General features: G+C 40.2%; 1 protein-coding gene across 2 annotated transcripts in view; it reads right to left on the bottom strand.

Moving 5' to 3' along the window:
* The window catches only part of rabgap1 (RAB GTPase activating protein 1), a 77,204-nt gene that overhangs the window by 9,204 nt on the left and 48,864 nt on the right, over positions 1-19,136 (bottom strand). For both annotated transcript variants that reach the window (XM_085793726.1, XM_085793727.1), the window contains 10 exons: positions 16,282-16,395; positions 14,456-14,530; positions 13,747-13,872; positions 13,354-13,497; positions 12,283-12,324; positions 11,720-11,848; positions 7,752-7,844; positions 6,174-6,284; positions 5,301-5,405; positions 4,078-4,161 (listed from right to left, as the gene is read on the bottom strand). In XM_085793726.1, coding sequence (XP_085649852.1) covers positions 4,078-4,161; positions 5,301-5,405; positions 6,174-6,284; positions 7,752-7,844; positions 11,720-11,848; positions 12,283-12,324; positions 13,354-13,497; positions 13,747-13,872; positions 14,456-14,530; positions 16,282-16,395 — 1,023 coding nt within the window. The remainder of the gene's footprint in view (positions 1-4,077; positions 4,162-5,300; positions 5,406-6,173; positions 6,285-7,751; positions 7,845-11,719; positions 11,849-12,282; positions 12,325-13,353; positions 13,498-13,746; positions 13,873-14,455; positions 14,531-16,281; positions 16,396-19,136) is intronic.

The following is a 19,136-nucleotide window of genomic DNA, read 5'->3' as shown; positions in this document are numbered from 1 at the left end:
CATCTCAATAATTCATTGTGTCCAGATGTAACTTAACCGCCTGAGGCAAAGTTTGTTTACTTTGTCAATAATACATGTATCCAGTGCATATGCTTACAATGGGCACATTGTAAGCACATGAAATTTGTATTATTTTTCACATTTATAACATTATATAGAATTCAATGCTGAACAGTTAGTTGTAGAAATGTTGAGAATATTTTTTCCTCTAAAACAAACATAGTGCTAACAGGACCTTATAAACATAAACACTGGTGCATGTTGCTGTTACCTGGAAAGTTCCTGGCCACCCTGACTTTAACTCCACAGGCTCTGCTCTTATAACAGGGGTAACAATGCACACACTCAACAACTGTTTTTAGCTTCGCCATTAACAGACGTTTCTCTGTCTGTGTGGGCTGGAGGGGCAATTAGCACACAAAGCTTTTTTTTTTTTTTTTTGGCTCTGATCCCACAAAAAGAAACTTGGCATTCACAGCCACTGAAAAAGGAAAATGCTATTTGAAGAATAATTTGAGTTATCTGGGTTGGAAAACAATGCAGGCTATTTTGGGGCATTCCTCAACTTGTCAATCCCAGAGGATTGAAAGCTACTGTCCTCCCTCTGCTCTCTCCTGCACAGACTTCTGTTCATTTCCAGCCTCTCTTCATCTATCACCCTCTTCCTCCCTGTCACAAAAAGGACTATTTTTTGAAGAAGCCCCATTTTCACACTTAGCTCTGCTCGGCTCCCAGCTGCATACTAGCAATCTGAAGGCTGCTTTCAACCAAAATACACACAAACACACACCCATCAAACCCTCTCTCCTCTACAATGGCTCTTGTCACCAGTTTTCAGGTCTGCTGTCAATTCCAATCCGTTGCAAATATTTTTAGTCTCAGGTGAAGTTAAGGTCTGTTTCTAAATTAGTCTCTTGCTATTTCTGTCTGGTCGCACAGGGAGCAATACGAGCTGGATTGTTGCATAATGTCTCTGTGCTGATGGTAATAGTACTTGATCTGGAGGGGTTTATATTTAAGCATTAAGTGACAGGATGAGATCTGAAAGGACGAAAATCACCGTAAGAGGAATTCAGACACAGGACCTCAAAATATGCTCACAAACTCAGGCATCAAAGGCTCTGGGTTCAGCTCAGGGACGGTTTGTAAAATTAGATATTTCTGCTTCACAAACTAGATGAATGAGTGAAAACAGATCGCTCTTATACCAGCCTTAAATATTTATATCTAGTCTTGCCACAGTAATGGTTTGATCAGAGCTTCCGATATGAAAAGAGAAGCCAAATAGGGAAAGAGATGTCGAGGAGAGGATCGCATGGCTCAGTCCTCAAAAATCCAGACTTCAGGATGAGCCACATAAATCTCACCAAAACAGACAAAAAAGTAATGCTACATAAAATAAACCAAACCAGTCATTGCGAGGTTGGTGCTGTATCTTATTAGTAATGACTGTTTGGCCTTGCAAAAATATGAAAGGATCAGACCAAGACGCTCAATACACATTCAATAAAAACAAAGTGGCTTCGACCAAAAAATTGTGCAAGGAATGAATTAATGTTACAACAGCTGTTTGCCAGCTCACTTGATGGCTCGCTAGTGAGAGAACTAGGCTTAACGTTACCTACAGTACAATGGTGTTCAAGGAGACGTCAGTCAGCATGACATGTCACATGTGATGGAAATCTCAGGCCTATCACGTTTCATTCATTATCTCTCCAATTAATTATCTCGTTATCGCTGGAAAACTGAGGAAAATTATCTCATTATCTCGAGAAAATGGAGGAAAATTATTTCGTTATCACGGGAAGATGGAGGAAAATTATCTTGATATCACGAGACAACGGAGGAATTCAAACATACCGTTTGACCCTTTAGGCTCCCATAATATTTAATATGTGTGTGTGTTTCTGCAGTCTTGTTAAATATCAAGTTGGTCACTGTATCTACTACCTCTTTACATAAATCTGGCCACACTCAAAGATGAACCCGCAGGATTACTGCACATTCATATTTGACCAGTAATTGCTAAACTACTTGTGCAGTTTTACTCTGTTTTGTGTGCACTTCCATCATTAATTAGCGAAGCTCCTCTGTTCAGTGCTTCTTCCAGATCAATGAGCAGCTTTCTGTTCATCTACTTTAGATTTTAAGGATCCTCATAAAATTCATTCTGTGCCACAGATTATAATAAATTCAAAGAGTCTTTAAATCATTTGTGTCTAGTTAACTTCTTGTTACTGGAAAACAGCAGCACAGCTGCACAGAACTAGGAACCAATCTGCACCTACAGTACTTCTATTTGTTTAAACTGGCTGCTAGTAGGATCTAGAATCAATTTTAAGATTTTATTTATTATCTTTAAGTTCCATTATTCCTGGCCTGGCTTATTGTATTTCATCTGTTTTAGCTTCGGAAAATGCTCTGCATATAGTTTGAAGTGAAAATCTTTAGACAGTTCTACAGTCCAGGGGCCGTATTCACAAAGCCTTTTATCTTACCGCTAGCAGTGCTCCTAACTCGCACTAAAAGTTTTTACGTAGGAGTTTTTTCTTAAAAGCTATTCACAAAGCAGCTGAGACCTACTCTTACTAAGGATAAATCACTAAGAGCAAACTAAGAGTGACGCCCCTGGTGACGCCCCGTTGCTATGGATTACGTCAATTCTCGTGCACGAATTCGAGGCGCTCAACACGGTGATTGGTTGTTGAGTGCCGGCGGCGCCCCCCTCCCTCCTCCTCCTCCTCCTCCTCGCAGCCGCTCCGCTACACTTTTTTTTTTTTTTTTTTTGCCGTCAGGTCCGACGGGGCTTTTCAGACAGCTTCGAGTCCAAACCACTGTCTCTGCTGCCGAGTTGGGCTCTGAACTTTCTGACTTTCTCTCTGCCATCTGCATCTTTCTGCTACAGTTTTTGTCGCGTCTCACTTTCTGCAGTGTGACGCTGTGCAAATGCAACTCTATGAGGGTCAGTGCGTCCACTCGCAAAGCAGCCGCTGTTTTTTTTCTTCCCACATTTTAATATTAATTTTCACATTCGTTGACAGCCCTAATATTATATGGTGATCATAATAATGATGAGAAAAGAAAATGCATTACCCACATTTGTGGCCTATAGCAGGATTTGAACCCACACTGACAATAAGTTTAGTTTATTGGGGGAGCAGCCTTATCACGTGAGCTATTACTACTAACATGTGTTTAGCGCACCCACCAACCTTTTAAAAATATTTTTGGCTCACATCAGCACGACTGCATCGCAGCAGTCGCAGTTACCTCGGTCCGACCGTTGTGACGCCTATATTGGACAGTTCGTCACCGTCACTCCTCCCGTTTTATAGCGAAAATGTTGTAGATGACAAAAAAATAAAAAATAAACACCGACAAAAAGGCACTTTGGGCATCAACGAGCAAAGGGGCAGGTGCTCCAGCTTCCCCCTCTGCAGCAATTCGCAGTCCTCCATACATTTGCCTGGCTGCAGCCATTTCAGATTCTTTGTGAATAGGTCTTACTGAGTTAGGAGTCCTCACGAGGACTTTTAAGCTCTCCCAGACTTAGGAGCTACTTTTAGGCATAAAATACTTTGTGAATTACTCTTATTTTAAAAAACTAGGAGTCCTAAATTTAAGACTGACACGCCCACTTTTTTTAGGAGTTGCTCCTAAATTCGGCCCTTAGGAGCTACTTTTAACCTTAAGATTCTTTGTGAATACGGCCCCAGGTTTATAATGTATTAGGTATAATATTACTGTTATATTTATTCTTGTCTTCCTATTCATTCAGGCAGATTTTAGATTAATTTCATAATGTTCCTTTTCATCATGGCTGGGGCTGGTGAGATGGGCGGAGGTTATGCAGATTGTAAAAGGAGTTATGATGTTGGATCTGAAGTGAAACATCACACGTCAAAAAAACTGGGTGGGTCCACCACAGTTTCACTTCTCTGAAATATACTTGCAAGGAAAGAGTACTGTGTGTTATGAAATGCAAAGCCTATATACGTATATGTGTGTGTATAAGCAAAGTGGAAGGAAACTTTTACATTTAAGTGTATCTAAAGGTTTCAGACACACAAGACATACCTGCTTATATTCTCCAATAATGGAGCCGTTCTTCTTAATCTCTGATTCCGATTTATCAAGCTCTCGTCTGCACATCTCCTTCAGCTGTGGATGCAAAGATAGAGTTAGGATGTTGCAGGGCAGAGACCAAGGACATGAGCTGAATCCGAAGCCCCAGAGACCGTGTGACTGCCATGAAATGTAAAGAAGACAGAGGAAGGTATTGGCAGATGTGACGCTCGGGGCAAAGTCACGCCCTCCACACAACCTCCATGCGAGCACATACATCACTGACAGCTCCCGACACACGGAAGACGACAGGAGGCGTTTGGAGGACAGCACTGAACACACATGGGAACAGAGGGCAGCAGGTTTGTCCTCTGCCTCCGAGGGCTTTCTTCACTGAACTCAAGGAAATCAACATGTAAGACGGCATGACACACTCTGACTTTGAAGGCTTTACTGGGGAGCGTATGTGTCTTATAGAAACAACATAATAATAAAGGAAGCAGGAACCAATTTATCCACATCAAAATAGGGAAATGGATTAAATTAGATTCTTCACTATACAGACAGAGTAAAAGTAGCTTGGCCGAGTTTAAAGAGATAGTATTTAGAGAGGCAAACAGAGAGAATATGCAACTGGCAAATAGACACATAGAGACACACAAATACAGGGGCGAATAGATGAATTGAATCTTACTGCTGAAGGTCTGACAGGACTAAAATCAGATTCACATCATGGCTGTTTTTGTTAAGGTTTGGTCTTTACAGATATCATTTCTGACTTCTGTTTGACTGTGGCTCTAGTCTCAGCATGAGCATCAGCACCGCTACCTTAGAAAATATACACTGCAGCCTTGTTTTAAAAGAACAGTATAATCGATCAACAGACAACAAAGCACTTACCATGAGTCTGCATGTTTTTATTCCCACCAAACTAAAACAGCAGGTGAACACGCTGAATAACAATCCAGAGAAAGACATCTTACCAGTAAAATCAGGTGTTGCTGTGTCTGGTTTGAATGAAAACCTGCAGACAGTGACTCTATCTGTCGGTTCCATGAGATAGACACTTCCATCTCACAGAAAGAGACACCTGGGAATGTGTTTTTCAATAGTCCTCCTGACACTTTCCTACTATCTGTAACCCTAACCTGAAGTTTAAAATAAAACCCATATTTTAAACATCAGCTGGGTTTGGGAAGAGGTTTTCCTCAGCAAGTGGAGATTTAGGGTCTAACCTGAGCAGACTCCTCCTCCAGTCGCCTCTTCTCGTCCTCAGAGTCCACTAGTTTCTGTTTGGTCAGCAGCAACTCTTTATTCAGGGCATCTGCCTTTTCCTCTGCCTGAAACGCATCAACACAAACACACACACAGACAAAATAACTCAATGTTCAAGGTCAGTGAAAGTTAGACTTGTCCTACTTTCCTCTTACTTTTCTCTCTAACACATTTTTTTTCTTTGAAGAAAGTCAAACTACGACACACACAAACGGACACTATGTTCTCTCCCTTACCGTACAAACACACACACACACATTCACTAATACCATTTTGACACAGTGTAAATTTGACCTGAAAATTTTTATCAAAATATTATTGAAATCACAATATGGCCAAATGTAATATCCTAATCGCAGGAGCTGCAATGTTGTGATAACACTAAAATATGTCACAACATACCACTATTGTGCTGCTACAGAGATGTCCTGGCCTACATACCATATTTTGCTAGCGTAAGGGAACATGTTTGTTTGGTACGGGCTTCAGCAAAAAATCACATCATCATCACTTTTGGATTTTTTGCAGTGCGAATAAAATCCAAAAATCTCTATCTCACTGAAATCATGAGTCATCGCAATATCTGACAAAGGAATTCCCTGTTTTTGTATATCACTAAGCCCTTGTGTAAATTAAGGCTCAGTCAAAATAAAGTGTTTGCCACATATACATACAGTATGTGTTTCTATTGCACAAACACACAATTTCACTGTTTCAGTTCTTGCAAAATAAGTTGCCACATGAACCGTCTCCTCAGAACAGTGACGAGTCAAATGTGTTAAACATTCTCGCTCACAAAACTTGCACAAAAGTATTATCTCTCTTTGGCTTACGTTGTCCAGGTCTTTGCGGAGAGCTATCTTGCTGCTGACTAACTCATGTGCCAGGTCGTCGTTCTCCTGCTCCAGACGCATGTTAGCCTCCTGCAGACGACGGTTTTCCCGCTGGATACAAGGAGGGAAAGATGGAAGGAGGAGGAGAGGGAGGTCAGAAGAAAAGGAAGGAAAGACAGATTGTTTAAAATCAACACAGTGAAGCAGATCAAGACAATGGGATAGCAAACCAGAAGAGCATATGAACGGAGAGAAGTGAAAGGGCACGAAAGAGGAAGGACAGTGAAGAGAGAGGCGGGCAGGGAAGAAGGAGTTAATCATGAAGAGTTGCAAATGAATGTGTAAGCATCTCTTCCTGGCTCTGAGGTGTCTAAAGCAAGGCAACAACATTACAGAATGAGATTGTGCAAGTGCAAAAGTTAACTGTGATCAGGTGAGAGCGTAATTGCACAGTGGGTCGTCTGTAATGTTTAACTAAGCATAACCTGGTTGTACATAATTAACAGCGACAGGCAGTTGTGTGTAAAAAAAAAAAAAACTGACACTTGTGTACAGAACATTTTCCCAGCAGAAGAGTAAAGAGGAAGAAGTCTAGATATTATGAACTCTGGAGCTGTTCCTTCCTCTAAACACTATTAAACACCAGGGCAACATTTTTCTACATGTTTCTTCCTCCATTATTCACACGTTTTTCATTTCAGAGCAAATCTTCCTGCTTATCTACAGTGTTGAGCCTATGACTCTGCAATAATGAGTATAATATTGTGCAGTATATATGAAACATTCAAGTGAGTTTCTTCATGCTGAATGATCTACATACATGTGCATCTTCACATGAGGATCAAAAGGCTGATTAAACCAATTATACCATGATTTAATGGCTGGAGTATATAAAACACATACATACAAAAAAACTGATGTTTGATGTTTGCTTGCTGGGACCATTTTAAGAGCAAACTCAGAGGAACTCAAGTCAGTGTAACTGATGATCTTGTTCTGTATACAACCAGCCTGTTACCCTTGAGATGACATATGGCCATGTACAATTAATGGCTTTTTCACTGCCTGGTACTTTGTCTTTCTGGAACAAGGACTGTCAAGGTCTATCGTAAATAAAATTGATATACTGTGAATATGGCGCTTGTTTTGACAGTTTTACATACAGCAACTTTGAATAAAAAAAACAAAAAAAACAAAACAAAAGTATTGGCAGAGGCAAATTTAACACTGAAATACATCCTCATTTAGATTACAACAGTACTTTGTAATAGCAACGCAACGCATTATCTATATTTATGAGTTGCAGAGCTGTGAGATCAAATGTTACACTTTGGATTCAATAGTAGGAAATAATAAATAGTGCTCGCCTCCCTCTCTCTTTCATCTTGCTGTGCTGCTGACATAATTGGTGCAACTCTTTAAAAATAATGTGTTAAGAACACAGATAAAAAAGTTTTCTGCATTTGCCAGAACACGCACATTAGGGTTTTTTTATTCTGATAGTGAGATCATGTCACCATATCTAATTTATGTTCATTTATTTTGTGAAGGAGTCATTGAATTCACGCCCGTCTCTACCTCGTATCTCTCGATGGGGGCCTCCTGCTGCTCTTGCTGCTCTCTGATGGTGTGGTACTCCTTCTCAAACTTCTTCAGCTTCTTCTGGCTGATCTGTTGGACAGCAGGAGGGGGAGAAACGCTGTATTAAGAACAACCACAAATACACACATGGTGAAGAATGGCAATAAAAAAAACTAGCCCAGTGGTCTCTGGCTCCTTCACTTAAAGGCGGCTGCCAGAGGGAGGTCTTTACAATCATTTGTAAACAAAACCACAAGATTTATAATCCTTGTTGGACTGTGCTGTTCTTTACTCCTGCCCAGCAATTTGAATAAGATGTAATGGAACATATGCAGCGATTACTGCACAATTTACGGCTGTTTATTTCTGTCTGGCAAGCTGGTACACTGAGAGATCGCTGTTTAAAGTGTAGGCAATCCAAAGCCTATTGTCACCTTATAGTTTTATAGAGACTGTCCAGGAAAGTCCTAGATGTAGCTTCTACATAACATTTTGAGCCTCCAATCGAGGGGCCATTGTAGTGTCTAACGTCAGATTACATTGTATGATCACTTACAAACAATTCTTTTTGTGTCATTTTGCGGTTTTGGTAGGTAGGTGTAGTGAATTTTCAGTAGCTCACACTTTCACCATCTTGTTGTTGACCCAATGAACATTCAGCACGGAGAGTTCAGGTTCAGTGGTACACCTCAGATCGCCCAAAACAGCAAACAGTGTCCCATTTAAAACCCCAAACACACACCCACAGTCACATTCATCCCTACAGCTGCAGTTGCACACACACACACACACACACACTGCTTTTAGGCAGTCTCATCAACGGACCTTTCACTACCCACCGCTGCATGCACTACATTGGCCTTTTTAAAAGACAGCTACCATACAATGAAAACTATGTTCAGCAAAGAGAAAAAACCACCAATGTCCACAAACTAAGACATGTTTGTCGTTTTGTGGATTTTAATGCATCTAGTAGCAGCTGCGACATCAAAGCGCTGTTGCTGCTGCATGTACGCCTGGTTGCCTGCATGTGTATGCCACAATCTCAGGTTTAGTGTTAAACTACAGGATATCAGATGATCCAAATGTTCCCAGCTCTCATCACTTAATGATGCAGGCAGAACTGGGGCAGCATGGCCCACATGTTGTCCTACTGCGTGTGTATGTGTGTCTTAGTGTGAGCACAGTCACACGTTCTGGCTCTGTAAATGAAGACAAAAAAAAGGAACAGGAAAAAGTACAGGAGGTGACTAAGGGCAGGACTTATCCATCTCCTTTCTCATTCTTTTTTCATCCTCTCTTCCTCGCAGCACTGACAGACAGCTGGGTCTCCAGGAGTAACTACTTAGAAAAGCAATTAGGAACCAAGCATCCACCTCTGTCAAGTACAGCCATAATTTATAGATGTAACATATCTCTCATCTTACGAGGCTTGTTTGGATCAATTATAAATTTACAAGAGACGTCACTATAGTTTCCTGTACACTTGGAACTAGAAGAGGCTTATTGTAAAACCACCTGCTCTCTCAGGTGAGTTGCTGATCATCCTCTTCTGGTCTGAAACAAAAATCTACTGTAGTACAACCCTCGCTTCACTGCTGCCGCTCTGAAGTTTAGTGAGCCTGAGCGTTCACCAAACACACCTATGCATACATGTCCATGTGTGCTAGGTAGAAAGTCAAGCACTGTGAGGCTTATGGACACAGAAATGAAAACACAAAGGTAAACAAAATTGTTGACAAGCAAAGAAAAAAAAAAGAACTGCAGGCGTTCATGATTTCCATTTTAATTCCCTGAACAATTTGCATATATCAGCTTAGCAAGTCAAGAGGTTGGCAGATAAGTGGACAAAGTAGGTGTAACAACTACACACCGGAACAACACAAATAACCCTGGTTTGACCCCCTGATTGTCTCCTGCATTAATTCTTTGACCCGACTGTCGTTTATGGATGTATTTTGCCTCACACTCAGAAAAAAACGATTGAAATTTTAATTACCTTTGACCACAATTATGAAGTAAATAGTCTCTTTCCTAATAACATCTAAGACTCACAGACAACCAACTACCATCATCACTGCGCTATAGTTTAGAAATAGATACACCATCTTGGTGATACCTTAACCTCCCTCCCACCTCTTTTTTCTCTACCTGAGACAGGATCGCTATGATCAAGATTTTGCTTTGATGGTGATGAAGCAGGGGAGGAAGAAGTGAAAACTCCAGGGATCACACACCAGGATGTTTGACCTTAATCTTTGGTATATAAATACCATCTTTTAAAAAATATCAATGTAACTAATACAGCACCCCTTAAACTTATTTTTTTTGCTCATAAAGATATATACGTGTTCATTCTCAGGTCGGTCATTTAAAGCAGAAGTAAGCGATCCGGTCATTTTGGCTAACTTCTTGTCAGCCAATGGAGTTAGCAGCCCCCACCCTCGTCCCTACATCACCACATTCACGCGCATCCCTTGGCTGCACACACAGCCCTTCATGCTGTTCTCTCTCCTCATTGGATAAAGGTTGTAGGATACAAGGAAGTATACAAGAAGTTTTCTCCTCGGCTTACAGCAGAGCAGAGTGACTGACAGACCCGTGTTTCGGACCAAACACTCTATGTAAGTGATTGCTGTCGGAAGATATAACTATTTAAGACTTATATTAACACAAACATTCCACTTACTTCTGCTTTAAATGCAATAATCCAAACTTTAAAATGTATTTTAAGCAGTACTATGAGATATATTGGGCACTGACTATATGTACCTGGAAAATCAGAGCTAAAACTACAAGTAAACTTAGAGCACTGGGCAAACCAGAAAGATTTGTCGTCAGTCAATGAGGTTGCCAGTAATCTGGTCAGTAAATCCTGCTATAGTGACATCCAAGCTTTAGATTCAGATTAGCCTACCTCGACTCAGCTCCAACATTACAGTGCTCACTGAGGTCAATTTGTCAGATGACTTCTTGGAATTACTTTCTCTTGCCAAATAATGTGCTGCAAATAGCTTCTTAAAGCTGTATGAAGTAAAAGGTTCATGCAGCTTTTATGTAACTACATGGTAGTATTTTATTCAAATGGTTGCAAGAAAACCCCTTTAAAACACAACCACTGCAAAACGTAATAATTTAATAAATTATTATTACATTATTACTTTAGTAGGTGATTACATAATGATCTCAAACTAGCACAAAGTATTAGATTATGCTTCAACAGTATGTTTGCCTCTCGTCTGACAGGCTGATCAGTTTAAAAGTATCATATATATTGAGAACTGATACAGTTGAAATGAGTGCTCAAACACCCGTGGGACCACGCAGCTAGGCCAGTGGATTTTTCTCTGCTCACTGTGTGCCTCTCCTTGATGCCCGCCTCTGCAACAGCAAACCAAAGAGTTCACATCTCTCTCTCTGTGTGCTCCTTTACAGAGTTTGTGCTAATAAATATCTCTGCCCAAAGTTACCTTCAAAGAAGTCAGGCCCTCTAAACTAGGACAGACTGTTTAAAACAGGTCAGGACACAGGTGTGTGTGTGTGTGTGTGTTTAAGAGACATACAGACAGAAAGAGAGAAGCAAGTGTGAGTGCTTGGGGTTCGTGTGTGTGCACAGCATCTATTAAGCTTGTCTTAAGTTCAACAGTGACCCCTACTGGTATTTCAGTAGCACTGCTGAAGTAAAATAAAGGCTTCTGACCGTAAAAAATATATAATCTCTCATGGTACTATAATGATTAATCAAGCTTTGGTGATTTGATATGAAAGGTTTAACTTTGCAGTAATCCAGATCTATTACTATTTGAAGTTTCTGAATATTTTGAAGACCATTAACTGTGGACTCAGGGTTAGTAAAAGACTTTAAATCTTAAGTGTGTTTGTATGATGCACGTCACTGTGACAAGCTGCAGATACTACATGGTCATAGTGCATTGAGACATTACTCTCCTCTCCTCTGCACTCACCTTCATGCTACAGGCCAGTTCCATCAGTTTCTTTGCATTTTCCTCAGAGCGGTACCTCTTTGGAACCGGGACACGAAAGAATTTGAGTGCACCCTCGAAGTCTGTTTGGATCAGGTCGTCTTTTGATGTCTGAGGAAAAAAGAACACAAAAATAAATAGAGCATAGATTCATCAAAGCCAGACTAGTCTGGAGAGTAGATAACAAATTTCTTTATTCTAATTTGACACTGCATATGATAAAAAGCAGGTTTGTGAGAAGTCAAGTCTTAAAATTATAATCGTTACAAAGACGTTTTTCTTTGACTGAACTCTGGCTGTGAGGACACGTACTTCTTCAATGAAAACATGTGCCCTGCTCTCAGCACATAACAGTGGTGACACTCTGCCCGTATCTGCATCTGCTCACATGTGCTGACATGTAAAATCTTTCCAAAGATCAACTTTCTCCTGGCACAAGTCATGAGACTCTGTTTCTGCTCAGAGCTCTGGTTGTCACATACTGTGTGTGTGCCTGTGTGCGTGTATGTGTGTGTGTGTGTTCATTTTGGTGCAGACCAGCTTACCTTTAAAAGTGCCAAGGCTACATTGAAGATCACGCTGATGCCCTAAAAATAAAGAAAAGCTTTTTCATCCAAGGTGTATTAAAAATGGAGTTAGTGTAGATTAAAAGAGATTAACTTAAAGTTTGCAGTGTAACTGATTTACTTGAATATTTTTGGGCAGCAACAGACACAAAATCCCCTCTAATGACAAAGATTCTTTTGTAAATTCATTAAAAAATAAAAGGAGAAATATCTAATGTGTTTACATAATCAGACCAATTATTTTACTGCTATGGTGGTTGATAATGCTAAGCCTGTACAAGCTTTGCATATTTTGTTATTTTGCTGTATTCCTCCTTGCAGATTATCTGTTAGTGCCGTCAGATTTTATGAGGGGAGGGACTTTAGATCTCTCCAGAGACACTCCAGTTGTCTTGGCTTGGACCATCAAGCTTTCACCACAGTTGGACACTCTGTGATTTGCAGCAGCTTTTTTCCTCTCTGTATATGAGACTGTCACTCACTTCCTAAAGCTTGAACAGTATCCCAGTTCTAGCTGCTGTGAATCATTAATGCATCATGCATCACCACAGTTAGCAATGGCTTTATTAAGGTGATTTATGGGACATGGTTTGCACTCAATGTAGAGTTTGACATTCAGGCCAAGATGCTACTTCACTCCCATCAGAAAAGAAATTATTTTCCCCAACTACTTCAAGTGGATCAACTTTTCCCAGAGTTTGGTCTGTCAGGCAGCTCTTGGAAAAGTCCCCATTGTTCCAAACTTGTCTTATGTCATATTTCCCTCACTTCAGGCTATGTTATTTCATCTCCTGGGGCCTTTTAGTGCTTGATTTTTCCAAAGCGAACAAATCACTCACTCAACTTCTAAAGAGCCATCACAGACTATCTAAAGGAACGGGATAATATACCTTTGTATTTCAGTTTTATTTGTTTTGTGTCATTTTCTTACATCTAAAAATGGGTTTCTTTTAGTCAATAGATAGATAAAATAGATATAAAAAATAAAAGGGAACAGGTTAAAAATCTGTACACAACAAAACTAAAGTTGTGTTGTCCTTTATTACCAACCTCACACAGTAGCAGGTCAATGATATGGAAGACCATGTAAAGAGGGAACTTGGCTGTGAAGAGGGTGAGGAACCACTGAGAGGCGTACATATGAGCCTCCAGCCCCACATTCAGGAAATGGTTGTAAAGGTCTGGTATGTATTCCTGTAAAAGACAGAGAGGAAAATGGTGACACGTGAAGATGAGAGGAAGACATAAAGAGACAGGGGCAAAGAAAAGGGATAATGAGGACAGAAGAGGGGTAGAGAGAGGTAGTTTAATAATTTAGGGGGAAAAATGAACACAGAAAGAAAGAAGGAACGTATCTAGGGAAAGGGAGGAGAGGGGCAAAGGAAACAACTCCTGTAGTAAATCAGAGAAAGCACTTTAGATCTACAAATGCAAAACACACACCTGCATGAGTCTCTCAAGTTGGAAGAATTTGCAATGGAGATCTTCAAAGTTCTGCTTGAAAAGGTCCCTGAGCCCATAATCAAACATGATCTTGACCAGCACACTGAAAGCTTGCTCCTCTGGCATCTGAAGGAGACCCAGACATTTAGTCATTAGTATCTCATGTCAGTTCATATTCCAATGATACCACTTTTAACACAAACAAAGGGAAACAGAACGAACTTCAAGCTTTTCTGCATAAATTATAAACTGAGTTAAGCTGTTACTGTAAATAGTGCAATAAGATTCCTATGCACATGTCTGCAGTTGTGTACAGTATAAGGCTTTATGAGGACATGGACATGATTTCTCCACTAGGTGGCAGTGTTAACATGTCCTTGGACTGCGGATGTGCTTAAAAGCAAGATGAACACAAACTAATCTTACATTATTTATAGATTTAAAAAAATGTCAGTGTCCTGCAGATACAATATTTCATCTCAAATCGTCCTGCTTTTGTGCAGTAAGAGTGCATCGTACCTTTTGTATCTTAAACTACAAGGAAAAGCTGTATAAGACCTTCAAAATAAGCCAGGGATTTTTTTTTTCAGCCTTGCAGCATGTCAAAAATACTCAGATGTCAAATGAAAACAAAACAGCTCCCCCCTGCTCTTGAAATTGTTTGAAAAGCTCGGATTTTTTGCTGGACCCTGCTGATATGTGAACTCACGTGCAGCAGCAGCACAGCAGCCAAGAAGGATTGTCCCTGGCAGTAGCCAATCTCCTCGTCGTAAACAGAGTAAGCCTGAAGGAGAAGACAAGGGCAAACGGACACAGTCGGTAAATAAGTTTTACAGTCAATTCAAAAACTGATGAGGGAAATTAAATCACAATAACATAATTTAATAGGAAGGCCAAATGTTTCTGTCTCCTTGGAAACTTGTAATTAGTATGACATAAGCCAAGAATTACAGAGATACTTTACGCAGTGTTTCTGACATCAGAGTCAAATTATGCAATATAATGAAAAGAAAAGAAAAGAGAGACAGTTGGCACATCGTCTTAGGGCTAACACAGCAGTAAATACTTGATTTGGATGTGAGAGATAGAAAGATGTGTCCTTACTGCTCAAGCTCCACTGCATATGTGACACAGTTACTCACTCTAATCACCATCATATCAGTCAAATTACATTTGTGTAAATGCTTTTTTTCGATTAAGAAAAAAAACCTTAGATTGATGTCTTTGATCACATGCTTTCATTGTGAAAGGCCTAGTTACTGGTATGGGAAGATAAGGATGAACTGGCGTGAGAGGTGGGAAAAAATAAATGTGATAGTGAGTAGAGACTGATCAGAAGAAAAGAAAAGAAAAGAAAAGAAAAGAAAAGAAAAGAAAAGAAAAGAAAAGAAAAGAAAAGAAAAGAAAAGAAAAGAAAAGGACAAAAAGAGGGGAAGGAAAGGGTTGGAGAGAGATGTTGGTATATAATAAAGTTAATTGAGTATTATGTGAAGTGAGAGAATTTGGAAATGGGCTGTAGTGGCCTACTGAGCTACAAACACAAATAATGAATACAAGTCAAACAGACAAAGTGTGGATCAATCCACACACTGAGGTAAGGGAGGGTCCACTGAATTATTCAAACACACCTGAGGAGGTGCTTGTCTAGGAAGAGATGGATGTTCTCACCTGAGTTATACATAATGAATGACATGAAAATGAAAAGAAAAAGCCGTGTGTGGCCAGGCTAATCATGTGGGATTATGGAACTATAGGATAAAACGTGTGTCGTGCCTCAGCTGTATTTGCACGTGTTCATTTTCATGAGAAAGCGATCGCATGTATTTCACGATCAATAGGCATTTCATACAGTGTTTGCTGTACGCTGTATATGTGTGTGTGTGTGCGCACTGGTGTGAGAGCATCAGTTATTCAGCAGGACTGATTACAGTAGACTGAGAGTGTGTGTGTTTGTTCGATTAGGAACTTGTTTTGCTTTTCTAGACAGGCGCTGACAGTTATGAACCCGCTGAACCACACAGAAACAGAGTGGCTGTTCAGTTGTAATTAATGAACGGCTTGTTTTAGTCTTACCGACTTTCTCTACTGCTCTACAAACTTTAATTTCAGACCTAATGTAAAGCAAATCACTTACATAGTAATTACAGTTGAATTCAATTGCACGTGATTCAATTGCACATGCAGATTGCTATAATTGCCATAGGCTGTAGCAATGAACCCCACTGCTACCAACTGTGCATATCCCACCTGTGTAATTAAAGGAGGATTTCATTTCAAACTGTGTGTGTTTATAAACACCACCTACATCATCTGTAATAAATTATTCACAGCCATTTCCATGAAGCGACAGAAGAGTTGCAAAAACTCCATCAAAAACCTTTTTCTATTGTTTACTGTCATATTTTCCTTTCTTTCCAGGTATATTTTGTGTTCATTGTGCACTTCTCTATACACTATGTCACGGTTAATTGTAGAATGACATAAACATCTGCATTTTGTGTTATACTTAAACAACCTTGTGCATGTGTATCCCACCTTGCAGATCTTGTAGAGTGAGTCTTGTCCATCTCCTCCAGTGTCTTTGAAGTAGTCATGGGCTGGGAATGTCCTGTTAATGTCTCTGGTGATGGCACTGTCCTGAGGGGACTCCTAGCAGTGAGACAAAAGGGAGGGGAAACAGAAAAACATTGAGGTGAGTGGGGGGGAAAAAAAGGAATAGAGTGTGACACAAACAGGAAGATCAAATCACGTAGGAATCCACAAGATGTTTTCATTAGACAAGTACTGGGAGAGAAAAAAAATTCCTTTGAGATCCAGCAGTGGTCAGTGTTCTTCAGTATGTAGCGCCCCCACACACTGTTGGGATTTACAGTTTGGGGTGGGATGGATTCTTGATGGCACAGAGTGTTCTCTTCCACAGCACAGACTGTGCACATCTCCTCGTCTCTCTTTTTTGTATTTAAGTTGTATTTTGTTGCCATACCTTAGATACAGTACTGTAACAACCGATGGTAACAATAATGCAACTCTAACACATGATTAAGAATGAAGAGCAAAGAAAAACAGATCACGTAACACAGAGCACACATATGTATCATCTTCATTAATGTAAAATTGTTGTATGTATAGAGCAAATAAGAGTTCTTTTTTTTTCTTCTTTTTTTTCACAACACAAATAGCTATTTTGAGCAGTAGGAGTTAACATTTATGCAATTTAGTTGTGATATATTGCACATCACTCTTCACACTGGGTACTGAGAAAATATCTGATACATTAACCTACTTCAGAATGATATCAACAAGGAGGTCACTTGAGAGAAAAATAAACCGACTGCATAACACCAAGCTGATAAAAGGCATTTTGGCTTTCAGTGAGGTATAATAGAGTGAATCAACTATAAGTCTTTTTTGTCTGTGGGGTGTATTGGATGTACAACCAGGACAGAGGAGCAGGAGATATGTGAAGGTGTAAATAAAAGTGTATGAACAAAAGAGTAAATTCTAAATAAATATTTTCCAGCCTTGCCCTACTTTTTCATAAAAAAAACTGATGTGCTCTCATTTGGGCTAAATGGAGCAACTAATGGGGAACGAAGTCTATAGCCTGGCTAGTGGTTTTGTGAGCCTGCAAGTAGACACAGCAATGCTCCGAGCTAAACGCTAACCTCAGCATGCTAACATGAGGATGCTTGGCAGGTTTAATCTTTACACTCTTGCCATCTGACTTCAGTTAGCTTGTTGATGTTACGACTTTCAATCAAGAACTAAAATACCAACCTCACGGTGGCACTAGAGGAGAATTCAGGAAATTCCTTATAGGTCCATTCTGTTCAGATGTTATTGAGGTATTTCAGTGTGGGCAAAAGAAATCAACCAGTCAACTGACTCAAATAGACAGTCATCCAAAGAGCTAAAAAAAGAGACTATAATGAGGACACAAGGTCAGATGAGATTCTTCATGTTTGGGATAAACTGATAGTAAAGAGGCATGACTCGCACCCTGACTACACACAGTATATACACAAGCCTGTGGCAAAATACTTCTCTGGGATATCCCTCCACTGCCATGACAGAGCAGCACATAGTGGAAACACACACACACACACACAGATCAGTAAATACTCCAAACCAGCCTTGCTTTTCAAAGATTAATCACACGTCATTTCATTATTGATGATCAGTGTATTTGGAACAAACAGCCTCTGAATAAGTAATGTTACTCTAAGACACCGTAGCCATTACATGACAAATCAAATACAGATTTGAAGATGTCTTTCATACTTACTGAGCACTTTATTAAGAACACCTGATGCAGTTATCCAATAAGCCAATAATACAGTGCATTACATCAGGCAGTGTCAGGTCAGGAGTTTCACTTCATGCTCACAGCAAACATCAGAATGGGCATTGTGTATTTCTGAGGCTGCTGATCTCCTGGGGTTTTTTTATGCACTTGACTTTTAACATAGTGGTCCCAGAAAAAAAAACAAAAAAACAAAAAACAAACTCCAATGAGCAGCAGATCTGTAAACGGAAACACCTTGTGGATGAGAGAGGTCAGACGACAATGGCCAGACTGGTTGGAGCTGGTAGAAAGGCTACGGTAACTCAGATGACCACTCTTTATATCTAGTGAATAGAGAATCATCCCAGAATACACAGCACACAACACCAACGTTTTGAGCCACAACAGCAGACAATTTATCCTGATCTAATGACTCTGGACTCCTGCTGAGGCGCCGGATTGTACAGTAGGTTCACAATTTGGCATCAATAGTTTGAGTCCGACCTGCACTGCATTTTCAAACCATGCGTACCTTAATACCCACAATAATTAACTGAGTATTGTTGCAGACCATGTGCATCTTCTTGCGGCTATAATTGATCATTGTCTAATGGGGACTTGCAGCAGGTAATGCTGCATGGCACAAAGCACAAGTTGTCTCAAATTGGTCAAACAGCCTCCACATAGTCTCTAGATTAGAATCTGGTAGAACTGCGGCAGAATGGGAAATTGGGAGGATGAATGTGCACCTGGCAAATCTGTGATGCAACCCTGTTAACATGGACACAAATCATTTCCTTCTGGAATCCATGCGAAAAAAAGATCTGAGGCTGTTTGAAAGCAAAATGTAGTCCCTACCTAGTACAAGTTACACCCCAACTGATTAAAGATTAGATTTAGGGTGTGTATTCAGACCAAGCACGTTTTGAGCAGTTGTTCCAAATCAGGGAACGTTTAACCCCAAAGATCGGTTCGTTTAGTCAGCGAACACAGCAATAGCGGGATAAAACAAGCGGCCCGAGATCACCAAGAACGTGTGGTCTCGGCTCACTTCCATTCGAGCCCTGGACCGGTTCCTTTGCAGTGAGAACATAATCGACTCAGC

Source organism: Trachurus japonicus, chromosome 12, assembly GCF_045865225.1.
Source record: "Trachurus japonicus isolate A0001 chromosome 12, Traja_1.0".
Lineage (NCBI taxonomy): Eukaryota > Metazoa > Chordata > Actinopteri > Carangiformes > Carangidae > Trachurus > Trachurus japonicus.
The sequence above is the reverse complement of the archived record's forward strand: the minus strand, read 5'-3'. Positions and strand labels throughout refer to the sequence as shown.